Below are 11,252 nucleotides of genomic sequence, written 5' to 3'. Positions count from 1 at the left end.
TCTGAGAGGAATTGGCTGCTCTGTGTATTTAAAAATGATAGTTGATTAGTAAGAAAACAAGGGATAGTGCCTAGGTCTCCATAGGGTCTGATGCCCTGTAAATGCCCAGGATGGATGGGTAGATAGTAGACAGGCAGATCTGGAGATAGATGCCTGAGGGAAGACATGAACACTTTCTCCAGGCACACGGAACTGTCATTAAGGGATCAGAGATCAGTCATTCTCCTCAGTAACTATCACCTTTCATAGAAGGATCTTCAAAACACCAAGCAAAGGAAAGTCCCTATGAACATATCCCCATTATACAAATAGGTAAACTGAGGCACAGGGCGAGGTGACTTGGCCACGGGGCAGGCTCCCTCCCTCAGCCTGTCGGGGAGCTGGCAGACTGGGCCCACGCTGGGCTGTCTGGAACCAGGTCAGAGCTTTCCCTGAGTCAGCGTGTGGGGTGGGGCCGCGCCCATCTCTGCTCGTTGCGTGGCTTTGGGCTGTCCTCTCTGCGAGGCTCATTCTCCCCCACCCCCGAGCTCCGCACAGACTCCTGGCAGGTCCTGACCCCCAGCATGGGCAGAGCCGCTGGGACCATTAACTCTCCCTGCTCCCCTGCGTCTGCAGACACGGAGCTGGGGAGGGACGCTCAGGGGTGATCTGGGGCTGGAGAGGTTTTTCTGCTCAGGTCGCTGGGGGCCAGGCAGGGAGGCTGCTCCATGGGGGTTCCTGGGATATGTTACTAACACTCCCGGGTTTCCAGCTGCGCAGTCGTGGCTCTCGGCCATTCCACGGCGTGCCAGGATCCCGACGCTCCCGGACAATCCTCTCTCTGCTCTCGGGGTGAGTTTGCTGGCAGGGGGTCCGATTCCACTGGCCTGGGTTTGGGAGGCAGGTTTTCTTCCCAGACCATCAACTTCAGCAGAGGAGGCCGGGCAGGGAGGGAGAACTCAGGGCCAGGTGGCCTGGCTGTGCTTGGCCTGGGCCTCACGCTAACAGCTCTCGCTCAGCCGCGGCATTTCCTCCCCAGTGGCTTTATCTGTGAACTCCTGAGCTCTGCAGACAGCCGGGTCCGCAGCGCTGGCAGGCAGCGCGGGGTGTGTGACCCTGCAGACCCAGCCGAGCCCGCCTCTGGCCTGGAGACCCCTCCGCAAGGGGGCAGCGACTGCGGTGAAGATCAGAAAAGTGACTCCAGGGGCTACTTAGCTCCTGAAACTTTGTTTCTTCATCGGCGTAGGGCTGTGTGGGGGCAGGGGTAGCTCAGGGTGCAGGGAGGGGGTTGCTGGGGGCTGTGTGGGGGCAGGAGGTAGCTCAGGGTGCAGGGAGGAGTCGCTAGGGGCTGTGTGGGGGCAGGGGGTAGCTCAGGGTGCAGAAAGGGGGTCGCTGGGGGCTGGGTGGGGGCAGGAGGTAGCTCAGGGTGCTGGGAGGAGTCGCTAGGGGCTGTGTGGGGGCAGGGGTAGCTCAGGGTGCAGGGAGGTGGAAGCTCAGGGTGCAGGGAGGGGGGTCACTAGGGGCTGTTTGGGGGCAGGTATGTTTCTCAGGGTGCAGGGAGGGGGTCGCTAGGGGCTGTGTGGGGGCAGGGGGGAGCTCAGAGTGCAGGGAGGGGGTGTCTAGGGGCTGTGTGGGGGCAGGGGTAGCTCAGGGTGCAGGGAGGGAGTCGCTAGTGGCTGTGTGGGGGCAGGGGGTAGCACAGGGTGCAGGGAGGGGGGTCGCTAGGGGCTGTGTGGGGGCAGGGGGTAGCTCAGGGTGCAGGGAGGGGGTTGCTCGTGGCTGGGTGGGGGCAGGGGGTAGCTCAGGGTGCAGGGAGGGGGTCGCTAGGGGCTGTTTGGGGGCAGGTGTGTTTCTCAGGGTGCAGGGGGGGTTGCTAGTGGCTGGGTGGGTGCAGGGGTAGCTCAGGGTGCAGGGAGGGGGTTGCTAGGGGCTGTTTGGGGGCAGGTGTGTTTCTCAGGGTGCAGGGGGGGTCGCTCAGGGTGCAGGGAGGGGGTCGCTAGGGGCTGTGTGGGGGAGGGGGTAGCTCAGGCTGCAGGGAGGGGGGTCGCTAGGGGCTGTGTGGGGGCAGGGGGTCGCTCAGGGTGCAGGGAGGGGGTCGCTAGGGGCTGTGTGGGGGAGGGGGTACCACACGCTGCAGGGAGGGGGGTCGCTAGGGGCTGTGTGGGGGAGGGGGTAGCTCAGGCTGCAGGGAGGGGGGTCGCTAGGGGCTGTGTGGGGGCAGGGGGTCGCTCAGGGTGCAGGGAGGGGGTCGCTAGGGGCTGTGTGAGGGAGGGGGTAGCTCAGGCTGCAGGGAGGGGGGTCGCTAGGGGCTGTGTGGGGGCAGGGGGTCGCTCAGGGTGCAGGGAGGGGGTCGCTAGGGGCTGTGTGGGGGCAGGGGGTCGCTCAGGGTGCAGGGAGGGGGTCGCTAGGGTCTGTGTGGGGGCAGGGGGGAGCTCAGGGTGCAGGGAGGGGGTGGCTAGGGGCTGTGTGGGTGCAGGGGTAGCTCAGGGTGCAGGGAGGGGGTCGCTAGGGGCTGTGTGGGGGAGGGGGCAGCTCAGGGTGCAGGGAGGGGATAACTGGCAGTCACTGGAACCTCCTTTTCTCACATCGCCCACAGCTACCTGCTAGAGTGACCAGACAGCAACTGTGAAAAAACGGGACAGGGGGTGGGGGGTAATAGGCACCTATATAAGAAAACATCCCAAAACACGGGACTGTCCCTTTAAAAATGGGACATATGGTCACCCTACTACGTCCTGACTACACCCTGAGCTACCCCCTGCCCGCATACAGCCCCGAGCTACCCCCTCGTCCACGCCAAGCTACCCCCTGCCTGCATACAGCCCCAGCCACCCCCTCTCTTCACCCTGCCCTACCTGTGGCCACGCCCAGCTCCAGCCACCCCTCTCTCCACCCTGAGCTACCTCCTGCCTGCACACAGCCCCAGCCACCCCCTACCTGCACCCCGAACGCAGTTTTCAAACTTCTGGAGCTGGGCCCCCTGCCTCTGCGTTCCCCTCCCAACTCCCCTGATATCCTGCTGCCCCTGTACAGTCCGAAGCCAGAAGGGGCCATTGTGATCACCTCGTGTGTCCCCCTGCACAGCCCAGGCCAGAGCTCTGCCCCCAAACAATCCTCGAGCACAGCTGTTAGAACAACATCCAGTTTGGATTAAACAATTGTCAATTTAACAAAAAATCCGCCAGGACCCTTGGGAAATTGTTCCCATGGCTAATTACTGTGCCTGTTAAAGGGTTTCCAAATGCTCCTCTGTAAGATTTAGAAATTACAAGGACATTGTCGTACCGTAGTCGCTCCTATCTGTCCGTCCTCATCTCCTTACTGTCCCTGGTGTGAAAGTCTTCTGCTCTGGGGCTCCTGCTGTCTTTAGAGGCCTCCCTGGCTCTCACTGACTCTCTGTCTCAGCTGACAACTTCCCTTTCCTCACTTGCTCGTTTCTCTTTCTGTAGTTTCTCTCTTTGGCCTGGTCTGCACTACGGGGGGGTGGGGGGTCGAACTAAGGTACGCGACTTCAGCTACGCGAATAGCGTAGCTGAAGTCGAACTACCTTAGTTCGAATTTCCTACCTGTCCAGACGCCGCAGGATCGAACTCCGCGGCTCCCCCATCGACTCCGCCACCGCCGTTCGCGGTGGTGGAGTTCCAGAGTCGACGGGAGCGCGTTTGGAGTTCGAACTATCGCGTCTAGATTAGACGCGATAGTTCGAACTTCGAGAAGTCGAACTCTCCGCGTCGACCCGGCGGGTAAGTATGGACCTACCCTTTGACTCCTAAGTACAGTTTGGATGAGCGACGCTAAGCAGAGTAAAGCAGCGCTGTTTTTCCTTGCAGGGAGTGTCTGTGCCCGCAGCCGGGACATCAGCAACCACTGGAGATGCCACTGCTCAATTATACCTACTCCCACCCTTCCACATTCATCCTGATGGGCATCCCGGGGCTGGAAGCCACACACGTCTGGATCTCCATCCTCTTCTGCACTGTCTACATCATAACACTGCTGGGAAACTGCATCATCCTGCTCATCGTCAAAACAGAGCCCAGCCTCCACCAGCCCATGTTCTACTTGCTGTGCGTGCTGTCAGCCGTCGACCTGGGCCTCTCTACTGCTACAGTGCCTAGAATGCTGGGCATCTTCTGGTTCAACTTCAGAGAGATCAGCTTTGGTGGCTGCATCACCCAGATGTTCTTCATTCACACCTTCACGGGAATGGAGTCGGCCGTTCTTCTGGCCATGGCCTTTGACAGATACGTGGCCATCTGTGACCCTCTGAGATACACTGTGATCTTAGCAAAGAAGAGAATTGCACTGATAGGCCTGGTGACTATACTGAAGCCAGGAGTCCTCATTTTCCCCCTGGTGTTCCTGGTTGACCGTCTGCCTTTCTGTGGAGCCCGTGTCCTTGCCCATGCCTACTGCGAGCACATGGGAATTGCAAAGCTGGCCTGTGCAGACATTAAGGCCAATGGAGAATATGACTTGTTTTTAGTTTACCTCTTAGTGATAGATTTGATCATGATTTTCTTGTCCTATGTCCGTATACTACAGGCCATCTTCTGGCTCCCATCCAAGGACACATGCCTCAAGGCTCTCAGCACCTGCGGCTCCCACATGGCCGTGATGTTCATATTCTACACCCCGGTGCTTTTCTCGTACCTCACACACAGGTTCGGCCAGCAGATTCCCCGTTCTGCCCACATTCTGGTTGCCAGTTTCCATATCCTCATGCCCCCCATGCTGAACCCAGTCATTTACGGGGTGAGGGTGAAGGAGATCCGTGAGAGGGTGCTGAGAATATTCCCCAGAGAAAGAGCTACTTACTCCTGTTTTTGATGATCAGTGCGACCTCTAATAGAGCTTCCCATGTCTTTCCTCCCCAGCGGAAGGGCAGCAATTTTAGATTTTGATGTGGAGAAGGAAACGATAACTGTGATTCCAGGGGCTACTTAGACATTTGAAAACTATATCGAATTCCCCAATATAGGAAATAAATAAATATTAGACCCATTCAGCTCTAAGAGTAACATTTTCTTACATCTTATGGCAATTCACTTCAGGGACACTGGTTAGGCTTAAATTTAAAAATAAAATTAATGTGTATTCTTACTTTGCTCCTAACTCTGCAGAGAGAGGCAGTGCTGGGTTCCATCTCAGCTCTGGGAGGGGAGTGGGGTCTAGTGGGCTACAGCAAGGGGAAGATACATCTGCAGTCCATATAAAAACATAAGAACCTAAGAATGGACATTGGTCCATCTAGCCCAGTGTCCTGTCTTCATCAGTGGCCAGTGCCAGGTGCCCCAGAAGGAATGAACAGAACAGGTATAAAAAATAAATAAAAATAATATATGGAGCTATACCTATATCATGAAACTGAAAGGTCATTGAGTCCAGCCCTCTGCTTTCACTAGCAGGACCAAATACTGATTTTCAACCCAGATCCCTAAGTGCCCCCCTCAAGGATTGAACTCACAACCCTGGGTTTAGCAGGCCAATGCTGTAATCACCAAGTCATCCAGCCCCTGTCACCCATTCCCAGCTCCTGGCAATCAGGGGTGAGGGACACACAGAACATGGTTTTGGATCCCTGCCTATCTTGGCTAATAGCCATTGATGGACCTATCCTCCATGAACTGATCTAGTTCTTAATGGAATCCTAGTATAGTTTTGTCCTTCACAACATCCCCTGGCAAAGAGTTCCCTAGGTTGGGTGTGAAGAAATACTTCCTTTTGGTTGTTTGAAATCAGCTGCTTATTAATTCATTGGGTGGCCAGTGTTCCCTCTAATTTTTTACATACATGTGGAATTAATTTTGGTACGTGGACCAATACGGAGGTGATGTGTGGCAGGGGTGGGGCCAAGCGGTTTGGAGTGTGGGAGGGGTCTCAGGACTGGGGCAGAGGGTTGGGGTGTGGGGGTACAAGGCCTTTGGCTGGGGGTGCTGGCTCTGGGGTGGGACCAGGGATGAGGGGTTCAGGGAGCAGGAAGGGGCTCAGGGATGGGGCAAAGAATTAGCGTGCAGGGGGATGCAGGCTCTGGGATAGGGCCAGGGTTGACAGGCTTAGGGTGCAGGATGCTTAGGTGTTCCGTATTAATTATACTGATTACTTAAGAATCCCCAGTGATCAGTGTTAGAGAGCTTATTCCTTCACTCTCACCCTTCCCTGGTCCTTCTCGCATGAACAGAGAGCAGCAACACCCAAAGTCCGAAGGTGCAAACAATTCGATGTTTATTGGGGTGAACTTCCAGCAAGCTTAAATCCAAGTTCCTTTTTCCTTATTTTCGAATCCCACCTTACTTCCTGTTTGCCCCTAATTTATACAGTAATATTCTCAGCTAGACCTTAACCAATCATTTTACTGAAATTTGCCTAACCAATCCTAACGTATTGTAACATGATTAGCTAACCAATTATATCCCACCACCTTAATTAGTTTACACCTAGCAAAATTAATTATACAGCAGACAGAAACAATCACAGAACCAGACAGGGACCATGCAAATAAACATACAAAACAATACAGAAGTGAGGATTTCACAACTACATTTATACAGACATAAGGGTTCTGCAGCTGTGTCTATTGATAAGTGAGTTCTTACCAGACAGAAAACTATCAAACTAAATTTCTAGGCTTTACCCTTTCTCTGGAGGTGATAGATCGAATCACCTTCCTAACAGCCCTAGATGCCTTATTTTAATATGACTAGTTTGGAATGTGAGGACATGACCAGACACTTCCCAGTTTATGGCTGCTAAAGAACCAGGCCTCAGACTGTCACAGTAAGAGAAGGCCACTACACAGACAGTGATTTTTTATTCTTTCTTTTATACCTCTATAACTAGCTAAGTGATAAGAATACACCTAAATTCTTAAAGTACAGGCCTTTGCAGACAGGCCTGAATATCTATATCCTAACAATCAGTCTAAGGAATCATAGGTTCTTGTCCCAAAAACAGGACCGTATTATTTACATTATTCTATAGTAGGGAACTCTGATGTGCACAGTTACACCACTCACACTATAAGACCTTTTTTATATTTAATATAATTTATTAATACCTTTTCACAGTCACAAACACCCCAAGTTAACAAGCTAGATAAAGAATGTACATCTGCACTTCCATAGACTCACTCCATCCGTGACGTGATAGCCATCCTCTTCCTCAACACCATCACCTTCCCCATCATCACCGGTGGCCATCAGCCTGGCACCTCCCAAGGACAACATCTCCCCCTACTGCCCCTAGGCTGGGATGCCACGTTTACAATATGTTACACTGACACCGTGGTGTTTGATGCGTGTTCAGTAGGGGATTTTCCCCTTTTCCTTGTTTGTATTTCCTCACTTTACCACTGGTGGAGTGTCTTTTCCTGTAGGTTACTATAGCAATTATCTCAACTTATCATCATATATGTCGATTTGTTACCGTGGCCCTTTTGTGGTTGGGTGTCTGTAACGGGTCGGACTCACCCCTGCGGCGCCTCTTGCTGGTGACTCCGGGAATTAGCTCTGTCCAGTGCTGGAGCGCCCTCTGCAGGCTGGTGATCCACCTGTCCTCAGGCCCCCGTGTCCCTCCCTGGACACGGTGCCCTTTTACATGGGGTGCTGCCCCCTGGCAGTAACCCCTTTCTCTCTGGGTCTCCCCTCCTTGGGGAACCCTCACCCTATCCCCACCTTGCCTCAGTATTGGCTACTGCCAGTCATTGTCTAGCCCCACACTCTGGGGCAGACTGCAGTATCAGCCTACTCATCACAGGCAAAGTTGGGTTTGGACCTGCTGCCTTGGCCTACACCTGGGCTGCCCTCTGCAACCCCCAGTACCTGTTGGCCCACGGCTAGGCCTCAGCCTGGGGCTTTCTAGGCTGGAGCTCCCCAGCTCCTGAGCCTTCCCCAGCCCTGCTTCACTCAGGTATCCAGTCTTTAGCCCCTTGCAGCTAGGCCCTTCTCTCTCTGAAGGCAGAGAGAGACTGTCTGCGCTTCTGGCTTCCCTGGCCTTTTATAGGGGCCAGCTGTGGCTCAGTTTGGGGCGTGGCCTCACCTGCAGCCACTCCCTCAATCAGCCCAGCTTCTAGAGCAGCAGCTCTCAAGCCCTGCCAGGCCACTTTTAAACCCCTCAGGGCAGGAGCAGGGGCCACTCTGCTACAGTGTCGCATTTGTTATTTCTGTCGTAACCGGTTATTTCGGGTTTTTCCAAGTTGTGGTGGACCTGTTACGTGTAAAAGGGTATGAACTTAGGAAAGCCCTTACGCCAACCTGCTTTAACACCTCCTATGTGGACCTTCTGCTTTAGCGCATCACCACCTATCTAACTTTGCCTTAGCTCAACATAGAGGATGTGGCCTGCAGGTCCCTTTCCTTACAGCAAACTACTTTAATATAAACCTATTGTAACCTATTGTAATAAAGCAAAGAATCAAAACCAAAAGGCAATAAGAAATCCGTAAGAAAAGATATAGAAGCAAGCAAACAGGTGAGCCCTATAGGCTACACCTGGGCTGTGGCAGAGAGAGAAGACGCACCCCAGCTCTCTCTCGGCGCAGCAGCTTGGGGCCAGGGAGAGGTGCTGGGCTGGGGGAGGGGTGCTTTCCCCATCCTGCATGGCATATGGTAGCCTGCTGCATAGTCACACAGCTTAGAAGAACTTAGTGGGTGCCCCCTAGTTTTTGTCTTATGAGAAGTAGTGAATAACTTTTCCTTATTCAACTTTTCCACACATGTCGTGATTTTATAGAGCCTCTGTCATATCCCCCCTTAGTCGTTTCTTTTCCAAGCTGAAAAGTCCCAGTCTTATTAATCTCTCCATATCCCTAATCATTTCTCTTGTCCTTCTCTGTGCCTCCCTTAATGGTGCCCATGTCCAGCCAGGCTCCCTCTGCCTGGGGCTGGGCTGGGAGCTCCTACAGCCTGATAAGGAGCCTGCCTGCAGGTAGGAGGCAGCTCCAGGGTAGCACGGGCTGCCATGGATTAATGATCCAAGGTTTCCCTCCACCCTGCAGTAACTAGACTCTGCCGGATCCTGTTTTCCAGTTGAAAACCGGGTACCTGGCAACTTTACATGGCACCTGGACACAAAAGAGTGCGGGGGCCCCAGGCTGGGGGTGGGGCAAGGAGGAGTCATGTGGTGAGGTCATGTGTGCTCCCCTTTAGCTTGTGCCCGCCCAGTAATTTATGAGTTCAGGTGACACTTGCTGAACAAGTATCAGAGTAGCCATGTTAGTCTGGATCTGTAAAAAGCAACAAAGAGTCCTGTGGCACCTTATAGTGCATGGAACAACCTCGATGCCAACTCTGCCCACATATCTACACCAGCGACACCATCACAGGACCTAACCTGATCAGCCACACCATCACCGGTTCATTCACCTGCACGTCCACCAATGTAATATACGCCATCATATGCCAGCAATGCCCCTCTGCTATGTACATCGGCCAAGCTGGACACTCCCTACGGAAAAGGATAAATGGACACAAGTCAGATATTGGGAATGGCAATATACAAAAACCTGTAGGAGAACACTTCAACCTCTCTGGCCACACAATAGCAGATCTTAAGGTGGCCATCCTGCAGCAAAAAAACTTCAGGACCAGACTTCAAAGAGAAACTGCTGAGCTTCAGTTCATCTGCAAATTTGACACCGTCAGTTTAGGACTAAACAAAGACTGTGAATGGCTTGCCAATTACAGAACCAGTTTCTCCTCCCTTGGTTTTCACACCTCAGCTGCTGGAACAGGGCCTCATCCTCCCTGATTGAACTAACCTCATTATCTCCAGACTGATTCTGGCCTGCATATCTATACTTGCCTCTGGAAATTTCCATTACATGCGTCTGACAAAGTGGGTATTCACCCCCGAAAGCTCATGCTCTAATATACCTGTTAGTCTATAAGGTGCCACAGGACTCTTTGTCACTGAACAAGGAAAGTGAGAGAGCGACAATTTCAGCATGTGTGATGGGTAGCGGGGAAATTGCTCGTTCATTGTCTTTTGCTATGTACCTCAGCTTGCTTTTCTCCTCTGCATTTCATGTCATATATCAATGGAAATATTATGATTTACTGAATATCATTACCCTGTTTTTATGCATGTATCATTTTTGTACCTAAAGTTATGAACATTGATTATGCACCAGTATTTCAAATGTGTTTGCTCCTGTGGTAGTTCCCACAAGGTAGTTTACATCCAGTCTAGACAGCATATTGTGAATGGATTATTCAAGTTGGTGACCCCCTCAATGAACACAATGGATCATGGAAGAAACGTATCCCCATCTGATGGACTTAACTGTGGACATTCTAGCCAGAATATGGATAACGGTTCCTATTAAGACACATTGAAGCATGAACATAAGAACAGCCGTACTGGGTCAGACCAAAGGTCCATCTAGCCCAGTATTTGTCTACCAACAGTGGCCAATGCCAGGTGCCACAGAGGAAGTGAACCTAACAGGTAATGATCAAGTGATCTCTCTCCTGCCATCCATCTCCATCCTCTGACGAACAGAGGCTAGGGACACCATTCTTACCCATCCTGGCTAATAGCCATTTATGGACTTAGCCACCATGATTTTATCCAGTTCCCTTTTAAACATTGTTATAGTCCTAGCCTTCACAACCTCCTCAGGTAAGGAGTTCCACAAGTTGACTGTGCGCTGCGTGAAGAAGAACTTCCTTTTATTTGTTTTAAACCTGCTGCCCGCTGCATGAAAGGACGTGTGACCAGCTCATGAAAAACTGGACTACCTCTTGTGCCTGAACTTTCCCACTAACGGTACTGGGGGCTTTTGCTTGTAAAAAATTAATTTCCATCCAGGGAGCAACACTATGAAAGACTCTGACTGGACAGGTGGTCCCAGACTGGAAAGGAGAAATCCCAGCCTGTGTATGGAGGATTGGAAAACTGTTTGCATCCGACGAAGTGGGTATTCACCCACGAAAGCTCATGCTGCAAAACGTCTGTTAGTCTACAAGGTGCCACAGGATTCTTTGCTGCTTCTACAGAACCAGACTAACACGGCTACCCCTCTGATACTTGTACCATTTGGGTGAGACATGGCTTGATTCAAATCCTGTCTAGTTTACAGAACTCAGATTGCGATTTTGTTTTATTTCTTGAGGAATCTACATTGATCTGTACACTTATTACTTATAGCCCCTTAAAATCTACCTTTCTGTAAAGGGAAATCTGCTCATGAAAAGGGGCTGGTGCATTGAGGGATGGGCAGACTGGCTAATAAACAAGAGTATATAGATATAAATATTAAACCTAACCAGTGT

At 52.1% G+C, this 11,252-nt stretch overlaps 1 protein-coding gene across 1 annotated transcript; it reads left to right on the top strand.

Annotated features, from left to right (window-relative positions):
* The first annotated feature begins 705 nt into the window (after window positions 1–705).
* Window positions 706–4,974, top strand: LOC123349254 (olfactory receptor 52E8-like). The gene is made up of 2 exons (XM_044987162.1): window positions 706–831; window positions 3,810–4,974. The coding sequence occupies exons 1-2, from the start codon at window positions 725–727 to the stop codon at window positions 4,807–4,809; spliced, it is 1,107 nt and encodes a 368-aa protein (XP_044843097.1). The 5' UTR covers window positions 706–724; the 3' UTR covers window positions 4,810–4,974.
* The last annotated feature ends 6,278 nt before the right edge of the window (window positions 4,975–11,252 follow it).

The sequence above is a fragment of the Mauremys mutica genome, chromosome 1 (assembly GCF_020497125.1).
Source record: "Mauremys mutica isolate MM-2020 ecotype Southern chromosome 1, ASM2049712v1, whole genome shotgun sequence".
Taxonomy (NCBI): domain Eukaryota; kingdom Metazoa; phylum Chordata; order Testudines; family Geoemydidae; genus Mauremys; species Mauremys mutica.
The sequence above is the reverse complement of the archived record's forward strand: the minus strand, read 5'-3'. Positions and strand labels throughout refer to the sequence as shown.